Source organism: Lytechinus pictus, chromosome 3 (assembly GCF_037042905.1).
Source record: "Lytechinus pictus isolate F3 Inbred chromosome 3, Lp3.0, whole genome shotgun sequence".
NCBI classification, from domain to species: domain Eukaryota; kingdom Metazoa; phylum Echinodermata; class Echinoidea; order Temnopleuroida; family Toxopneustidae; genus Lytechinus; species Lytechinus pictus.
The window spans coordinates 38,526,792-38,547,195 of record NC_087247.1 but is presented as its reverse complement, the minus strand read 5'-3'; the positions used below and the strand labels follow the sequence as shown (position 1 = coordinate 38,547,195).

At 34.9% G+C, this 20,404-nt stretch overlaps 2 protein-coding genes across 5 annotated transcripts in view; both read right to left on the bottom strand.

Moving 5' to 3' along the window:
• LOC129255639 (reelin-like) overlaps window positions 1-1,441 on the bottom strand; it is a 55,399-nt gene extending 53,958 nt beyond the window's left edge. Inside the window, exon 1 of the mRNA XM_064096990.1 lies at window positions 1,248-1,441. The gene's annotated coding sequence lies outside the window, so the exon portion shown is untranslated. The remainder of the gene's footprint in view (window positions 1-1,247) is intronic.
• Window positions 1,442-3,970: 2,529 nt separating this feature from the next.
• Window positions 3,971-20,404, bottom strand: part of LOC129257296 (origin recognition complex subunit 5-like) — a 28,498-nt gene continuing 12,064 nt past the window's right edge. For 2 of the 4 annotated variants that reach the window (XM_064096992.1, XM_064096994.1), the window contains exons 3-11: window positions 20,097-20,390; window positions 18,715-18,901; window positions 18,157-18,287; window positions 12,542-12,681; window positions 11,676-11,892; window positions 11,251-11,361; window positions 9,752-9,864; window positions 4,456-9,004; window positions 3,971-4,279 (exon numbers count right to left, since the gene is read on the bottom strand). In XM_064096992.1, coding sequence (XP_063953062.1) covers window positions 8,959-9,004; window positions 9,752-9,864; window positions 11,251-11,361; window positions 11,676-11,892; window positions 12,542-12,681; window positions 18,157-18,287; window positions 18,715-18,901; window positions 20,097-20,390 — 1,239 coding nt within the window. In that variant the 3' untranslated portion in view covers window positions 3,971-4,279; window positions 4,456-8,958. Of the gene's footprint in view, window positions 9,005-9,751; window positions 9,865-11,250; window positions 11,362-11,675; window positions 11,893-12,541; window positions 12,682-18,156; window positions 18,288-18,714; window positions 18,902-20,096; window positions 20,391-20,404 lie in introns of all 4 variants that reach the window. The other 2 variants (XM_064096995.1, XM_064096993.1) reach the window with 2 other exon arrangements.

Sequence of the window (20,404 nt, the reverse complement as noted above, 5' to 3'; positions counted from 1 at the left end):
CCTACATACAGGTTCTGTGAACTGTGAGAGGCTGTGTACAAAACATTTCAATTTATTGTTATAACTTTGAAGCTGTGACAGAAGACTTTTTTTTCACCAAGGAAACAAATATGCTTTTGAATTATTTTCTAGCTTTTATCAGCATATAGAAATGTTCAAAGGATACTTAACTAGTCAATACTTCAAAACTTGTATACTCTATATCCCTCCTTTATTTCATTATTTATGGCATCTCACAGAAAACATATTTTAACAAATGATTATGAACTGTCCTATATCCAAGTAGCAAATGGATAAAGATTTCAAATGTATTTTTAGTAACAATTATCCCAGTTATGGTGGAAAGCGGAAGAATAAAATTGAAAATCAGTCCATAGACAGAGTAAATTGAGTTTTTGTAAAAGTCTGTCTGTGTTTAAGACAGTCATTAAAGTCATGACAGGACATTGGAACATTTTATATAAACACATGAACAAATACAGCTACCAAGACAAAAATGGACATCTGATGGAGACTGTTCGACGACGGAAAGAGTTAGAGAGGTGCTATTTCCTTTTCCTGTTGGCACTGTGCATGAGCAGCCAAGAGGAAAATTAAATTGCTTATTCATTTGAAGGCTTCTTTTCTTTCTAAACAAATAACCTGCACCATAAAACTTTTTGTGTTATTCATGTAAGCATTAGGGTTGAAGTAACAGGTAGAAAATATGACAAGAGTGACAGGTAAATGATTGTTATGATCATTTTATTTAGGAAAACGGGTGCAAAACCACATATTGTATGTCTACTAAACTTCATGTACACACTAAAACTCTTTATGCATGGAAGTTTGTTTGAAATCAAAGATAGCTGGGACTTGGTTTTTAGAACCAGTTTCCTTTGAGCTGGTGAACACTTTTTTATTAAAAAAAATCAGTTTACAAGCATATCAAGGTTTTGTTTCTTATTCTCTCTCTCTCTCTCTCTCTCTCCCTCTCTTTCTTTGTCTCAAGATCACATTCAAATTAAATCTAATTACCCTAATGTATATTAAAATTTCTATATTCAAATTAATTTGAAGATACCTTTTGGACTGTACACCGGGTACAAACATGACATCATACCCCTTAATTAATGTAATCTACTCTAGAAGAAATCAAAGAAATCTCAAGACTATGGGTATTTTTAATCAGCATAATATCAAAATAATATTTCATAACATAACAATTTCACAAGTTCATTATTTGTGCAAAAAAATGAAATCATTACCTTACAATAACAGGTACTGGAGACACGTAAAACCAGTAAAATAGTGTCCAGAGGAGCCTCCCAACTGATGATTGTTAAGCAAGGGCTCAACCTAAACTAGTATTACCCTCTCCTCCAGATTTAGCACTATTTTTTTTCTGATCGAGTGAAAGAAGACCTTTGTCCCACTAGAATCCTATAGAAGTGACAAGAGTGAGTCACAGAGCACGATTCATTCATATTATTCCCAAATGCAATTGAGACTTATTATTAAATTCCACATCGTGTTGTTGACTTAAAGCTTGGAGCAAACACATGTAAGACCTGACTTCTTTGCTAGCTGCGAAGAGGCAAATGTCAAATCTTATCACAGTAATTCACATGGTTTTAGGAAAGAAAGGGGGATATATTTTTTTATGAAAAGACATTTGAAACCCAAGGGGTAATGAAATGCCCTTTCTTCAATGGGTCAGTACAATGGTTCATTTAAACACCAGTCTACATTAAAAAAATAACCAACTTTCTCCATGATAACACGACTGATTGGATTAAGGGAGAAAAGACCTGAACAATATTCTTTACAAATTTCAACAAATCTTTGACAGAAAGAGAAATTCAAAATGCCAATATATGAAATAAATAAATGTTATTCCAATGAAATTATTTTAAACATGGTAAATAACGAATTTAAGAGAAAGCAGATTGTCAATTTACCACAAAATTGGATGAATAAAAATAGTGATGGGATGAATAGGAACATAATTTTGTATGTGGTTTGTCATGTGTCTCAACTGTACAGTGCGTCCCAGAAAAAACGAAACCGAGATTTATCGATGATTTATCATAACTTAATCACAAATACAATAGACAAGTGACCTACCATTGTAAAGCTTAGAATCTCCTCTTTCATCTGAAATTACTTAGATTAATCCTCATTCACGCACGAGTGAGCAAAAACAATTTGAAGAAAGGATACCAAAAACTCATTTGGCGGGGGTATCTGAAATTCTAAAAAAAATCTCATGCCTAAAAAGTTCAATATCTGCTCTTTTATTTGATACCTTAATCACAGAAAATGGTCAAGAAGTAAAAAAGTTCTGTTCCCTCGAAACAATGCTTGTATTTCCATAATTTCATTAAATAAACGAGTTTTCACCGGTTTCCGACAGAAGCTATCGCACGGTTAACAAAAGACTTAATGCATGGCTGATCGTCAACAAAACGGAGTGTCAAGTGACTCGGAACGCTAGCCTGTAAAACCTCTTCATTTTATGAAATTATTGGAATTCAAGCTTTATTTCAAATAACCAGAACTTTGTTATTTTTTGACCATTTTCTGTAATTGAGGTATCAAATTAAAGAGCAGATATTGAACTTTTTTAAAATGTGGTTTTCTATTTGAAACCCAGATACAGCCCGCCAAGTGACTTTTTGGTATCCCCTCTTCAAATTGTTTTTTGCTCACTCACGCGTGAATGAGAAATAATCTAAGTAATTTCAGATGAAAGAGGAGATTCTAAGCTTTACAATGGTAGGTCACTTGTCTATAGTATTTGTGATTAAATTATGAAAAATCATCGATAAATCTCGGTTTCGTTTTTTCTGGGACGCACTGTATATGTTGTGTGATATAAATTCCCTAAAATGCTGTTTCCTCTAGAATTTGGAAGTGATTTTATTTGTGCAGTACAAAATATATCATCAGACATTCCATATCCTCTGTATCATGTTTCATTAAAAAAATTGAAGTTATGGAATTTATATTACATAATGAATGAAGGAGCTGGTAGCACATGACGTCACAAAAATAAATTAAGATTAGATAATTTTCTCATATGCTGTGATGGATTCTCATCAAATCTCATTCTTCACTGTTTTTCTGCTTTTATTAAAACTAACTTATCATCAGGGTGAACTTCCTCTTTAAAGATACAACCTTGGCTTTGACATTTTGTGTCTAAGGGTGTCATGTTTAATGTCGGTTTCAAAATTTAAACGGCAACATGGATCATGATTGAAAACGTGATTACAAAACGCAGTTTTAATGAGAAACAAAGGGTGTACATGTTCAATGTCCACTATTCCCGGTCGTAAAAGTAAACGTCTTTCAAATCACGATTCGGAGGAAAATTTAAACGTCAAAAAAGATGCGTTTGTAAACGCGATCAGCTCAAATTTGCGACATTGAACACAATTGCATTTTGAAACGTCTTTAAATTTGCTCTCGCAGTGAAAGCCTACACAAACAGGTGTCAGAAGTGGCGTTTCTTGTGATGGGTCAAACTGAGCACTAAAGCTGCGCTAACGAAAGCAGGAAATTTAAAGACCATCAACATATAAACGGCTTTATATTTTCGACACTGAACGGTGCACCGCTGATCGTGTTTGTGTTTGGTGTTTTGGAATTGAGTTTTCAATCATGATTCATGTTGCTGATTAAATTTGAAAATCGACATTGAACACACCCTTAATCTAAAGGAGCAGGAAGGACTACAATAACTCACATAATACATGACACACTTCAGAAATTACATGATGACACACTCTAACAATCTCAAATCTCAGAACAATAGATTAAGATGTAGTTCAGTGAACCTATTGTTTTGCTCATTTTATAGGGTTCATTAAACAGTGAGCCAAATGGTATAAGGTTATGGTGCAGAGGGTGGAGACCGTAGAGGGGTCATCGCTCATTGGGGAGGGGTCACCAGAAGAGGGGGCATCTATTTTCTATTTTTTGTTTTGGCAGATTTCTGGGAGGCATTTGGTTCCTTTACTTGACGCTATCGTGACATTTTGGAAAGTGAGAAAAATTTGTGCGTTGCTTGCTTGCTCGTCAAGACAATTCTGTCGACAACTTTTCATATCAAGTAAAATAATCTGAATAGAACTCATTGATCAGCATTCAACTACTAATATGTTTGAGAAACAAATACAGACAACCACAGTTTATATTTCTTGAAAAAATACCTTCCCTTTATTTCTAATTTGTAAATGAAGCACAATCAGTAATTAAAACCAATAATATTTTCTCAGATTAATATTTAAAAAAACTTTGACACAATGATAAGCTAACAATTTCTTTTACAGAAGTGTAATTCTGTCCATACAGAAATCGCAAAACTGCATTTGATAGTCAAACACAAGATCTTTGAGTCCTGCAAAAAAATACTTGATTAAAGATACTATTTGCACTTTTCTGAATGTCAAAGGAAAGGTAATATATAGCTGTTGATGACATTGATATTGAATATGACTTTTATATTATCATGCCATGGTCAGTTAATGCCAGTTGTATTAAAATTTAAACATGAAGCTTTTGATTTTGGAGATCGACATACAGACTACCACTACCATCTAAACTTTATGATAAACAAAGTGTGTATAATGCAGCAGCCACTTGTTAGACACCCCTACTGACCCCTAGGAATTATGCATCATTTTTTATTGATGCCAGTCAAACCTAGGAGTTACCAGCACTAGATATTCAGCCAATGTTTTTACGATCAGGACCCAGTAACACAAAGCTTAGCGATGAATAGCAAATATAAAAGGACACTTCTGATTGGTTCCAGGTCAGAATTTTCAACTAAATGCGTGTGTAACATTGATCTTGATTTGTCAGTCTATTCAGCAATTGATCGCTAATCTTTGTGTTACTCAGCTCAACACAGTAGTTTAAGAACCGACAGTGTCGCTTATTGCAATTTAACTGGAAGCGACAGACATGTCACTATGTAATGTACAGGCTTCAAAGCTGCTGTCCTTGGCTGTCCAAAGCAATCCTCATTCAGTGGAGTAACTATTTGCAAACAAGCAAATGAACTGGGATTGCACATTATAAAGCTAATTATCATGAGCCTGTGCAGTTGTTAAAACTGAATTATCTTTATTTTAACAATTGAAACCATATATGTTTCGCCAAGACTCACTAAAATATAGGTTATTTATGTCCCTTTTTTTATAAATTCTCATTAACTTTTAGTATTAATTTCATATTTTTGGATCATTAGCAGAGATTAATCTTGATTTGAATGAGCATGTTTTTTCCACCAAAACCCAACTCATTTGAAGTGCCCAGGGATGCCCATTCATCGAGATATGTGCTTGAGTTTAATCGAAATTAGATTTTCACTTAATTTTATTCTCTTTATTTCATTTTTTCCCTCTGAGGTTATCATTGTAAATACATGTAATAATCAGTTTCAAGACACAAACATCGATGGGTTGGTATTTTGGTAATTATTTCTAAATTCTGTGTAAAACCTTAGTAAACCTCATGTAGCTCTCAGTTGGAACGAAAAAAATCAAAATCAGTCAACAAATAAATAAGTATTTTTTGCGAGTTTTGAAAAATATGCATAAATTAGCATATTTAATGAGTTTCAAAATTATATGTTTAAATTGTAATTGATCAACAAGGGGGAAAGGAATTTTTGTGATTTATGAATTAATTTTGTATAAATTAGCATAAATAATTTTCTAGTCAAAATTTCAAAATTCTGTGTAGAAGTTTGGTGAACCTCATGAAGCTCTACCAGATGGAAGCAAAAAAATCAAAATCGGTCGACAAATAAAGACGAAGCATTTTTTGTGAATTTTGAAAAATGCGCTTAAATTAGCATATTTAATGAGTTTCAAAATTCTGTGTAGAAATTTTGAATCCCCCACCTAGTGCTATCATATAAAGCAAACAGAATTTAAATCGGACTTGAAATAGCGAAGAAGAATCATTTTGAAATTGTGGACGGACGACAGATGACAGACGACGGACGCCACACCATGGGTTAAGCTCATCTCGCCAATCGGGCCGGATGAGCTGAAAAAAATTTCCTACTGTAGTACTCTACTACTGGTTTCTAAAAGTTTGCAGAGGGACAAACAATTCCAGACTCAACAGCACAGACACATGGCCTTGGGCCTGAAATGGCACAAAAATTTCCTTGGGGGTGCTGAGTCTATTATTCTCCATAGGCAGCACCCCCAAGTATTCTGGAAGATGTGTAAATATAAAAAAATGTAACCAAACTGGGCTTCATTTTGTAGTGAAATATTTTTTTTTGCTTTTCAAATTTCTCGAGACCGATTATTTGACCTCCAATTCGGAGTGAAAAGCTTTTTTTTTCAAATTTACATCAGCACCCTCAGTAAAAGAAATCGTTCCCAGGGGCGTGCCCACACAGTCATTCATTTCAGGAATTTGGTATTCCCGATTTCCTTATGACTGACAATGAGCGCCAATTCAAATTCTCTGAATCTAGGGAGTGTGAACAGTGGGAATTCACCCACAAAGGTGGTTTTTAAAACCATCGGTTGAACCCATGTTTTATGCAGATTTCCTGTATGAATTATGCTTATTTACCGAGTATATTAAAAAATGTCAAATTCTGATGCACGATTTTGTCACAGTGCTCCAAATTGACACCTGTTGCCATGATTAAGTATGTTATTTTATTCATGAGTCAACTGTTTTTAACTAATAAGTCCACTCTTCAAAAAAAGCTATCCATTGCAAGCTCATTGTTGGATAATGATAAAGCTACTACAGCTTTGCCTCAGGCTCAAGCTCAGTTGCAGCGATCTTCGAATCTCAGCCTTGTCTAGAGCATTGTGAAAATTACGCTTGAAATCATGGTATTTATCCTAATCAAGCTGGTTGAATCTGCTTTTGACAAAGTGCTCACAAAACTTGATGAAAAAACTTGACCCAATCAAAAAATGTCAGACAGGAGCTACAAGTTGTGCAAGTGTCTCTAGATCATCACAGGAGGCTCTTTCGCGAACCTAAGGTCGACATCTTAGTTTTATGTATTCATTGTATTGGTAAATTGCCAATTCATCTACTGCCTACTCGTCCACTCACCACATGGTCTACTTTCATTCAGTCTCATGTCATTCTGTCAATCAACATTTCGTCTAACAACCATTTGGTCAATAACCATTTGGTCCAATCATCACTTCGTCTAATCACCAGTTCATCTATGACCATTTCATCTAATAACAAGTTGGTCTCATACCCATTTTCTTTTCATTAATTTCGCCCAATTAACACTTATCGAATTAGACCAACTAAATGGCTATTGGACCAACTGATTATTAGACATAATGGAGTGTGGACGAATTGGCAATTAGACAAATTGTAAATAAACCATTGTATTGCACCCTTGTACGCCCTTTTGAGGTTTTGGAAGGATCATTAATAATTTGAAACTTGAACATTTTGTTTTTTTAGATAATTTCTTAGGGTACGTTGAAAGTTCACTCATTTTCAGAGAATGATAAGGTGAATGTTCACTCTACAATGGATATGGTGGTACAACACTTGGCGAGATACCAGAAAGATAGTCAATCAAAAATCAACATAGAAAAAAATTGAGAGCTTTTTAACAAGCTTTGCACAACTAAACTTTATATAATACTGAAATATGAGGAGCCAAAATGCTAGCTAAAAGTTTTTCATGGCTTAAAAGTGTGAAAGATCTTCTCATAATCTCATTCAGAATGAGGAATAGGAGACACTTTGCACTAAATATATTGACAATAGATATATAATGTTAGCACTTCAACCTTTGATAATTTAAGTAAAGCTGAAACAGCTCCATATTCCAATAGAAAGAGTGGGAAGATGCTTTGGAAATGGAAGACATTTTCATTATCAAAAATTCATTTCTTTTATTCTCCATATACAATATCATAATAAGATAGTAAGCCTCATGTATCAAAAAATATTTTGACCTAATATACATACATGACAATCAGAGATATTCTAAAAATACCACTGTTCAAAACCAAACTATGAAGTGTGAAAATGAAAATTTAAAGCCTTGTTGACCCTGATCAGGTAAAATAATGCCCAAGTCACACTAAAAAATATGTAAAATAAAGTTGTACCATAGGTGTTGTAATGATTGTGTAATATGCAAACTACCTTTGTGACAACTATTAGACAACTATTCAATATTAGACAGATAAAATGAAGATTGCATGAGCTTATCTTGCTGCTATAGTCCATTAGCCTTCAAAAGGCATCTTGTCCATTGCATTTTAAAAGTCATCCATTTCTTTATTATGAAATTTTAAACAACTTCAAGCAGCTTTTAACAGTAATTCTGATTAGGCCTAGCATGTATCCATTTAAATTCACCATTTTCAACAAAGACACAAACAACGGGAGGTTAGAAAGCCCCTTTGAAATCCCACAAGAGTTGAAACCAAATGGACAAACATTTGATCAGTTAATACATTTTACTCTCTGTATGAAGAATGTCTTTTTTAATAATATCCTCCCATTAACTTTCATGGACTAATTATTAGAAAACCAAACTAATTGCCAACTAATCGGAAAATTGAAAAGACAAGAAAATATTTATCAAATATTCTTTCAAAACTAAAAATGTATCAATTACATTGCTTTTGACGATTACACACTTTACTTACAAGTCTTGATTATCAAATCATCAACTTCATTATTAACCAGTGAATAAGGCACCTAAAATACACAAAATGTTTGCCTTTCTGGCAATTTTATTACCTTCAAAACAAACAAATTATAGCAAAATATCAAGGTGAACTGTTTAAGAATGGGTTTAGGCAATCTAAGGTAGTTACTTCTTTTCCATAACATGATCTTTAGCAATGTACCCAAGTCAGACAGTCATCCATCCAACACCAACACACACTTCCAACATTTCTTCATAGACTCACGTATACCAGGAGGGTCAAGTAGACTTCTTCATACAAAGTCGTACAGGTATCTTATGATGTCAAAATTCACTGTCCTGTAGAAATACAAAGAGGATATTCAACTGAAAATGAGGTCTGCCATGAAAATTAGACATTTGCCAGGTATGTTACTAGGGTATTCATTATCTTTAAATGGTTCTGAAAAATAAATGAGTGATAAGGTAAACTAGTACCACAAGAAGGATAGTGTATCAACATTTGTTTTTTTTTCTGTTGCATATGCATATTAATGAAGTTCCAGCTCACAAGTTCATGAAGCACATGCTCATTTTCCTTTAAAACAAAAATCCAAATCATCATTTTACTCTGACATGCACTTGAGTGCATGGCGAAAGTTTGTTGGCCACTTGAGTGTACGTCAAAAAGCTTCATTATGTCTGTTCTTAAGGCTAATTTATGATCATTTCACTATGTAAATATCATGAATTCAGTGACAACCACTATTCATTTTCTCTTCTCTTTAGAACCAGACAGCAATAGATTACTGTAAGGAAGTGTTTAGAGGGTGTGGAGCGCCCCCCCCCCCCTCCCCCCAAAAAATTGATAACCTTAAAAAAAAAATTAAAGAAAATTGCACCTGTAGTGGTGGTAATATTTGACCTTTTTTTAGTAAGAAAATTTTTACCTCTCCTGATAAGATTTTCCAGGAAAGCCACTGCCTGACAGTAAAAATAGACAATCATATTTTCTTGATCATATGAATATTTTCACAAAGTGGCTTTATCTTAAAATTATCAGAGAATTTACAAAAATCTTTTTATCTAAAAAAGAGACATACATACCTTGCTATAGACCTGATGAAGTCCAGAGAGACTGTGCATTTATACTTTGGAACATCTAGCTGATCATCATGTCCAACATGGGATAGAAGTTGCAAGGTCACTAAAGAAGAGATCTACAGTAAAATAAAAATGAAAAAAGGGTTGAGACTTTGGGAGAAATATCTAAAGGAATGGGGACATTCTTCAAGGGATGAAATTCTTGAACAAATATTTTTTTTTTTGCTCATTACTCCTCAATCATAGCATTATGCATGTATCAGTCTTTTATTACTTATATTTCTCTCATTCATTTAAATTCACTTCCCAAAACAATATGAAATGTATTTTGGTAAGGAAAAGCAAGGAAAATTTTCAAGTGTAAATACATGAATTTTCCACTGCATGCAGTCAAATTTATGCCAATGCTATTGCCAGACCAAAAATAAATAAGCACAAACTTCTAAAATTGTCCAATAATGTCAATAATGACCTGTGAGCTTTGACCTTGTGACCCCAAAATCTAATCAGATGACCCTCACTTGCATATCTGTATATATGAACCAATATTGATGATGATCTTTCAAACTCCAACTACTGTTCTAGTTATTGCAAGAATGAGATATTTTAGTGTATATAATGACCCCCATGACCTTTAACCTCATGATCCAAAATACTAATCACTAAATTAGCACGTATGCATATATGAGCCATGTTTGAAGTTGAACCATCAGACGGTTCTTTGTCATGAGAACAACATATTTTTAGCTTCTACCAACCTATGTGACCTTTGAGTTTGTGACTCAAAAATCTATTTAGATCATCCCTAAAATATGCATACCATACATAAACCAAGTTTGGGGAAGATTCCTGAAATCATATGTCCACACACACAGAAACTTGGTTTGAATAAAAGGGAAAATATCCAAAAAGCTTAATGCTGAAAAATTAATAAAAACAAAATAAGAAAAGAAAGTTAAGATATTTTGAAGTTTTGCTTCATTTCACAAAACAGTTATATGCACATCCTGGTCAGCATGCAAGTATAAGAAATAGCACCCACCCACTATTTCTTTAGTATTTTATTGAATAATTTGTTAGATATTCTTTTCAAAATTCTTCGAAGCAATCTGAAACAAAATTTTGATTCCTCCGTAGAATTGTGATTGTTGTAATTTATTGTGAATTAATGAAGAGTTGCTTGTTGTCAAATCTGAAAAAAAATGAAATATTGTATAATTCATTCAATAATTCACATTTCATGCAAAAGAAACAGTGAGAGCGTGACGTTATTGGCTCATTTGCATGTCACAGTTTTGTGCATACACAATTATGTGAAAATTAAGCGACATTTATATTGTTATATTTTAAACCTGATTTTGATGAAAATTTTCAGCATTATGCTTGTTTGGTTATTTCCAGATCAACTTCTTGTTGGGTGGATTTTTAATTTCACAAAATCTTTCATGTTAAGGAACTGCCATTGACATTACAGAGACACAAAGTAAAATCTATATATTTACCTGAGAGAAGATATTTGCAGATGGTGCGACCCTTGCATCTACAACACTATAGAAGATAGCCATTAGTCTGTCTAGAGGGAATGCCTTGGGACCCAGTAACTGGTTGCTGGTCTGTATGTAATCAACGTAATCATTATATAAATATAAAGAGTTCTTTGATGAAATAATTCAAATATGCACCTATTCATTTCTTAAAGGGTAAATTTATGAAAGTGTGCCAGTAGATTAACAACTCGATGAATTCCTACAGACATATTAATTGTTTTAAGTTCTTGTACGACAGATTGTACATGGTCATACAATGTTTCTTATTTCTCATTTGGAAGTTAAGCTATATGCCTACAGATTATGCAAGCCTAATCTGTTATGACTTGCCAGTAATTTCCAAAAAGTAACCAATAAAAGGAAATGATAGCTGAAATCACCTCCTTCTTCTTGGATATCCTTGCAGTCTTCTTGATTTTCCCATGATGCTTTGCAAAGAAACGCCTATCCGTCCTGGCAGGATTATAGGAGGCAAGGTATGCTGCTATTAAAAGAAACTTAGAGTAGAATGGTAGCTCGACATGGGCTCGGGCAGAGAGCATGTTGGGAAGGCAAGCCTGACCAGATACTTCCTGCTGATATTTCTCCCACTGTGCACTGAGAAGATTCACAAATAAATCAATTTAGCACAAAGATTTATTTACTTACAAAATAACTACATGATCCGAGTATTGAGTATAACATGCAAAGACTTAAGCTTTGCAAATACCCTACCCATGACATCCATTGTAATACCAATATCTTATATTACATATTTTCAAGAATTCATTTTGCGATCATGTTTTTAGAGTAATTGATAAGCTAAGAGATAATTTTATATTTGTACCAAAAATTGTTGATATGGGCAAATTGTCATTGTTATCTGTAACCTATGCTTTTTATCAAATCAGAACCAAGCTTTTTTACTGAAATTGTAATAGGGTGACAACTTTCATGCAATGGTGCCCAAGATTTAAGAATTCATCTCTATGCGGTTATTTCTCCCACTGTGCATCGAGGAGGTTGAGGTTAATAAATAATATCAAAATAAATACAAGAATTTAGACAAAAAAATATGGGAAGCTGTAAACCCCATCTCTGCTTTATAGCCTTTGAGTTATTTACAGGGAGAATTTTATCACTATCAACATAATGTCAAAAATCTACCAATTCTAACAATATGTAATCCTCTTTAAGAGGTAAACTCTGGTTAACAATTAAGAAACATAAAAAACATATATTTTTGCAGTTTTATTTTAAATTTTACCTGGAGACTTCTCTGAGGTAGATGGTCTGAAGAGCTTTCTTGAGATGAGGTTCAATATTCCTCCACAGTTTATGTGCATCATCAACTGTGGCTTCCCCTTTGGTAATGGGTTCAATGTACTTTGGAAAGTTGAGTTCGGCCTAGGGTGAAAAGTAAATTTGTCACTCTTTTCTATATTCTAGCCATGCATACTGTAGAAAATTTTAAATGCCTACTTATCCAGACCCGTTGAAAGTTTATATCTCGATGCGCAAAATACATGAAGATTGTAGTAAGGAACGTAATAAATTTGAAGACTTTCGATAGGCAGTCATGACTCTAACTCCAGGTTGCTTATGGAGCTTGTCAGTTCTAAGTGGTAGAAGGGCAACTATATTGCAAAAGAGTTTCTTGGCTTGGTACTTGGTAATTAGTAGTTGATCTTCCAAAATACTCCTGTTGTAATTTCCACAGGAAGCTTCTCAGTTATTTTTGATTGGCTTTGATGTGGATGAGCGCATGAGCATGTGCACATGCTTTTGCGGCTCTCCAGTTAGGAGCTCTTAATTACTTTATTCTGTTGCATATGATCTTTTATATTGTTACTAAGTGAATATGTAAGTTGCATGGCATCAGCTGGGTAATTTGCAAGTTTATTATTTGATGATTTCATGTGTATTTTCGAAGTTACTTTTTTGGTGGTTGTCTATGCTTTACATAGTATGTAAACATCCATGTTGTATGTATGCACCTCTATGCATCACTATACCTTTACTGTGTAGCTATTGTGCATTGTTTACTTCAATGAACTTGAATGCCTAGACTGAAATAAACCACAATGCAGGCTGTTCATCTGGGACTATTCATCCTTCTGTGCCACTCTGCTAGTGCTATTGACTTTGTGGACTGCAGTGGACATACCATTGTACATCCTTTGGGTTGTGAACTTTTCACTAGAAAACATTTTCTTAAAAGGAGGATCCCATATAGTGTAAACAGCAATGCCTCCTTTCAGTTGGAACTGCTTCATGCCGGCGATGTCCAGCCTAACCCCGGCCCAGACAAGCTACACGATGACACTCTACATGCTACAAGACGTCTTCATGATCATCCCGATGCTGTCTTCAAGTACACTCCAACTGAACTCTGTCTATGGAGAGACTTTGTCGCACCTCTTCCACATCATGTATGCCAAGCAATCACATCATATGGAATTCAGAAGACGTTGCACAGGAAAATCAGGCGGGGAACTCGAGGAGGAAGGAAAAGGAATAGTCTTCAACATGCAAAGCAAACATCAAGCAGAACTTCATCACAATTAGACTGTCTTCAACTTTGCTCCATCAATGTGCGCTCTGTTCGTAACAAAACAATTGCGATCAATGACTTTGTCAACGAAAGTAAAGCTGATTTAGTTACGCTCACGGAGACTTGGTTGACTGAGAACGACTCTGCAGTACTGCAAGAGTTTGTTCCCGCTGGATATCGGTTTCTCCATCAACCAAGGACTGGTCGCCGTGGCGGGGGTACAGGTCTTCTCTTCAAAAATCCTATCGATGCTCGTCAGGTTGCCGCTGGTCAGAAGGAATCATTTGAGTTTGCCGAGTATGATATTGTATGCAAATTATTTCATCTTAAATTGATTAATGTGTACAGACCCCCATATTCAGAGTCTCATCCGGTGTCTGTTGCATCGTTTCTTTGTCAATTTAACGAATACATCCAAGATCACCTACTATCCAATGTTCCACTCTTAATAACTGGTGATTTTAACATCCAAGTTGATGTAAACTCAACAGAATCAAAGTCATTCAAAAATCTTTTTGAATCACTCTGTTGTGCTCAGTTTGTAAATTTTAGTACTCATTCTCAAGGTCACACGCTTGACCTCCTTATTTGTCGCCAATCTGACAATGTAATTGTTGGTCAGCCATGGCCATGTAAATATCTTATTTCAGATCATATTCCAGTCATGTGCCATCTCAACACATGTAAACCATTTTTGACTGACAAGATTGTGTCGTATCGTAAATACTCCCGTATTAACACTACAGTGTTTAACAAAGAGCTTGCAGATAGTATGCTATGCAGAAATTTACATGTATCACAAGATATTTCGGAATTAGCAAACTTGTATGATATCACACTCAGGAACCTCTTAGATAAGCATGCTCCCTTGGTTATGAAGCGAGTAGTTGCTCGCCCTCATGTGCCATGGTATACAGACGAGGTCCGAGAAGCAAAAAGGCAGAGACGTAAAGCAGAGAAGAAATGGCACAGAACAAGAACCGATCAATGTCTGAACGAGTATAAGAAAACTCGTAACACAGCATTATATGTTTTAAATGCTGCTCACAAAACCTATCACAAAGACTTGATAGCACGTAACAAGGATGACGTCAAAGGCTTGTTCACCGTTGTTAAATCTCTGCTGAATGTCTCAAACAAACATCCAGTAGTGCCATGCAACATTGATAGGATGACATTTGTGAATGACATAGGAAAATTCTTTCATGATAAAGTTCTTAGTATTCACAGTGATATTCAATCCAATATAAATTTGATTGATGGTATTGATACTGATTCATCTGGTCTATCTCCAGCACCCGAAAATATTAGGTTTGATAAATTTAAACTTTTATCAGAACGAGAAGTAAGGCAACTTGTAATGAAGCTCACTAAGAAGTCTTGCTCTGCTGATCCACTTCCAACAAATATTATTATGCAACATATTGATGTTATACTTCCTGTTTTTACGTCTATGATCAATGTCTCACTGTCTACAGGTCATTTTCCTAATGAATGGAAAGTAGCCCTAGTTTCACCTCTTTTGAAAAAGCCAGGTCTAGATCCTGAATTCTGTAATCTAAGACCTGTAAGCAACTTACAATATATTTCAAAATTGGTTGAAGGTGCAGCCACTCAACAAATCTTACAGTTCCTCAATAGCAATTCACTTCTTCCATCCAACCAATCCGCATATAGACAATATCATAGTACAGAAACTGCGCTACTTAGGATTAAGAGTGATATTCTGATGGCAATGGACAATCAGAAAGTCACTCTTCTAGTATTACTAGACTTAAGTAGCGCATTTGATACTATAGACCACACCAGACTTATGGAAATTTTGCATAACTGTTTCGGTATCAATGGTTTTGCTCTCAACTGGATCAAGTCATACTTGTCTGATCGGCATCAAAAAGTTGTTATTGATGGTACTGTCTCAGATTCTTTCCCAGTACCTTTTGGCGTGCCCCAGGGCTCACGACTCGGTCCATTGCTTTTTGCTTTATACACAAGTAGCCTTATTAATAGCACTCAGAATAATTTTCCTGAAGTTTCCTGTCATTGTTATGCTGACGACACACAATTGTATATATCTTTTAGGCCATCTTCTACCTCTGCAGACACAAGTGTTTCAAGGCTGGAACAATGTATCTGTTTCATTCGTAGCTGGATGCTCAACAATAATCTGAAATTAAATGATAGCAAAAGTGAATTTTTGCTCATCGGCACCTCACAGCAGATCTCTAAAATTAATATCAACTGTATAAAAATTGGAGTATCCAATGTCAAATCATCTGATACTGCAAGGAATTTAGGAGTTTATTTTGATACAAACCTCAATATGGAAACCCAGGTCACGAATGTATGCAAATCAACATATTATCTCCTCTATAACCTTCGGCGCATTCGCAAATACTTTGATCAAGAAAGTATCAAACTGGTGGCGCATGCTCTGATTACAAGTAAGCTTGATTACTGTAATGGTTTGTTGTTTGGAATGCCTGATAGTCTCATTTCTAAGCTACAAAGAGTCCAAAATTCATGTGCAAGACTTATCTACCGTGTCCCAAAGTTCAGTTCCACTACACCTCTTCTGAGAGAACTCCACTGGTTGCCTGTACGTCAAAGAATTTCATTCAAAATTCTGTTAATTGTATATAAATCATTAATCGGTCAAGCCCCACATTACATTACAGAATTACTCAAACTTAAAACCCAATCACACAGTCGAAGCCTGCGAAGTTCCACAGATAAATTATTGTTTCAGATCCCATTTCACAAAACAAAAGTCACACTTGGTGATCGTGCATTTGCACTTGCTGCCCCCAAACTATGGAATAGCCTGCCAATTGATATAAGAAGCTCTCCATCCTTGGCTCTCTTCAAATCAAAATTAAAAACATATCTCTTTAGTTAAGAAAATATGCTGTGTAGACATAAGTAAAAAGAGCTCTGAACAAGCGCAGCTGAATATATCCATATAAAAGCTGCGCTATATAAATTAATGCTTATTATTATTCAAAGACATTTATGCATGAACACACACACACACAAAATAAGAGTGCATGATTTTAATTGGGGATGGCTATCATTTTGAAAAATAAGTAATTTCTTAGACCCCATCCCCTTGCCCTCATACACAATGAACTGTAAACAAGTACACTCATGCATAATAGGTCTTTACTAGACATAAGATACTGTGAGCACTGTTCATTGATAAGGTAAAGGTGTGAATAGATGAAAGAACAGGAAGTTCATTGTTCTTGCACTACCGAAAGTTCCTATTGAAAGTATAGAACTTAATTCATGATCTCCCTTGTGTACATGTGCAAGTTTAATTATTAGAGATTTCTTTGAAAAGGGAGACAAATACTATTCTACTAGCTTTTGTATAGCTGTTATTTTACAGCTTTTCATGACTACCTGTACATTTAGAGAGTGTTCATGAAGCATCTTGTCAGTAATCTTCATTAACTTACTAGTTCTAAGCCAATCAGATACAAGGATATCAGTAGCTTATAACAGTGGTCATAGAAAATCACTGACTATTTGTGTCACAAACTACTCATCTTAACTTATATTTTAAGTTTCCATGACTTGATTTTCCCTATTATCTGACAAGTAGTACCAGTAATGGTGATAAAAAAGAGGGGAGAAACAACAAAAAAACATGTGGTTGGAAACATCAATCATCCCTTGGTTTAAATGTAATTTGTCAATGAAGGACATAGATGAATGAAACCCTTGGACTAGGTGAGCTTGTGTGAAAACAGAAAAATCAAATATTACGATCAATGACATTTTGATAAAAATTGGACAAATAAGAAGTTATGGGCAAAAAAATGTAGAGAATACTATGAAGATCCTTATATTGGTCATGTTACTGAGATGCATGATTTTAAACAGTATGTAAAACTTTAAGTTTTGAACACTGTTAATAGTTAATATACCAAAAAATATATCCTTTTGCTCATTCTCAAGATGGTACTTGAAAGTTCTTCATCCAAGATATATTGTAAGAATTAGATAATTTCACAAATAAAGTGAGCATTTATTGTTATCCACGTCGATGCAAAGACATTTGCGGTATGACATGTATGAACAAGGTAGGAGTTTGCTTACAGCAAATTGGTAATACTTCACTATTTTGATTTGGGAACTATGAGCAAAATAGCTGAGAAATATGCATATATGAAGAGGATAAATGTGGCATATTCTGAAAGTTGCAAAAGAGCCCCCAGTATATTGCCACTGAGTTGAATATGAAAGGTAATTTAGAAAGAACAGCATAATACTTATCTCCCTTCCAAACAGCGCTCTTTATTTCCCATAAGAAGATCACTTACCAAATGCCTGATTTCATTGAGGTCCCTACAGGCCATATAGAAGATGCTTAGAAGAAGATTCACATAGGAAGCATAGAAGGTACACCTATAGCCAGCTGGAGGGTGTGATGCAATGATTTCCAAGATTTCATCTGAAACAGCAAATACATTTACATATCAATAAATGCACTAAAATATCTGATATTTCTCTTGTTGTTGTTTTTGGGGGCAATTTAATTGTTTTATATACTACAATGTAGTCTTACTATCAATTCATTGACAATATGACAAAAAAGGTTATCTTTCCTCAGCTTGGCATTAAGAAAGATGGCTACATCCAAATTTACCTGAATATAATAATTTGTCACCTGGCCTTCACCAAACTGACTGCCAAAATCACTTTGTACAAGGTTTTCTTAATATTCAGCATATTCATTGCCTTGGTTTTACATATGCAGCATATAACAGCTATCGCCACATACATTGCTATGCTAAACTTGCAAACTTCCAAGACATGGAATCTGAAATAACAATGTCATCTAATACATAAAACACTTGTAAAATACTACAATTACTCACTCTTGGTATAGTCAGGAAAATGAACAATGACAGGTTCACAGTAGCCTGTGCCACATCTAAACTTCTCCCACACTATCTGACTTAGCATGATGACACACACATTACACTGAGATAGCTCTGACAGTCGTAGAAAGGCTGGTAGGATGTGTCCCTCCATGAATCTTAACCTTTCGGCCTTATCTAAGACCTAGGTGAAAGCGGTATAAAAATAACATATCAACAAAATATAATTTCAAACCAAAATATCAAAACCTTTCAAGTATGCATATTCTGTTTTGACAGATCATTTATTGTATTTTTGGAATATCATCCTTACAGTGTTAACAACAACCAGACTTAACAACACAGATTACTATCCATTATCACACACTAGATAATAAACACAAATCTCAGAGGTAACTTTGCCCGAGTCAAATATTTTAGGACCATTGAAATCTGTTTAACCTAGGAGAAATTTGACTTCAATAAGAGTCAACCATCATGTTTTGCATTTTCTAAAAATGCTTTTTCATGGACAAATATTTGACATATCAGTATGGAAGGTTGACTTAGGCATGCATGTTTATCTGTAATAATTAATAAATGTAAATGAATAAACAAATCGTTTAATTTGGCTTGTGCATATTTTAATTCTATTTTATTCACAAATGAAATTAAGAAATTAAAATTCTAATAATTGATTTTATTCTTTGATGGATATTCCTTGAATCTTCACCAATATCTTTTTCCCCCCGGAAGGCCACTTCCATTGACGAGTGGATACCATGCCTGACCATGGGGTCTCGAAAAGCACCCTAAACAAGTATTTTCCATATTCTGAAAATGCAACTCTTAACAAGTATTGGCGTGTAAAATCCTACCCTTAACAAGAATTGGAAACAAAACGATACCCTCGGCAATTAAGTATTCCCTGAATTGAACCCCTAAACAAGTACAGTGATATTTTGATTATGTCACAGACGTCGGTCGTCGGTTTTATCTTTACCTATATCATTGGGTTTAGTACAGCCCCACCTCCCACACTCGCGCAAATCGGACTCTAAGCACGTAGTATAAGACTGTTGGGGCAAAAAAGTACATCCTTATTTTAGTCTTTTTTACCCTAAATACGTAGCTTTCCTAGTGAAATAGATATCCTTTTTTCATTATTTTAGTGTTTTGACACCCTTATTACATTACATACGTAACGTGCCCTTGAAAAAGACATCCTTTTTACGTTTTTTTTTTGGTTGCGCATGGTATCCACTCGTCAATGTAAGTGGGCCCCCCCCCCCCCGGGCTTTTTTCTTTATGTTTACAAAAAACTTTTTGTCAGGGTGAACTTCCCCTGTGATAACTTATGGAATTGAAGTTACAGTTAAATATACATTGGCATGACTTACAATATACACAGTCTCCTCAATCTCTTTCTCCTGGACCACTCCTTTGAGCAACCTGACAAAGTCATTGGCATTGTCACACCGAGCATACTGTGTGAAACCATTCTCAGGGCTAGGCCCAGCCTCTGCTACCTGGTTGAGAATCTCTTCAAAAAGCTGCTTCTGACCTTGCCATTCTACACAGTTCACAATGGCTCTTGGGGCAGAGATGGATTCCAGCACAGACTGCACAACAGCAGACTTTCCCGTTGCAGAGTGGCCATAGCCAAAGACGGCTGGACAGGTAGTATGGTTCGGCTGAAATAAAAATC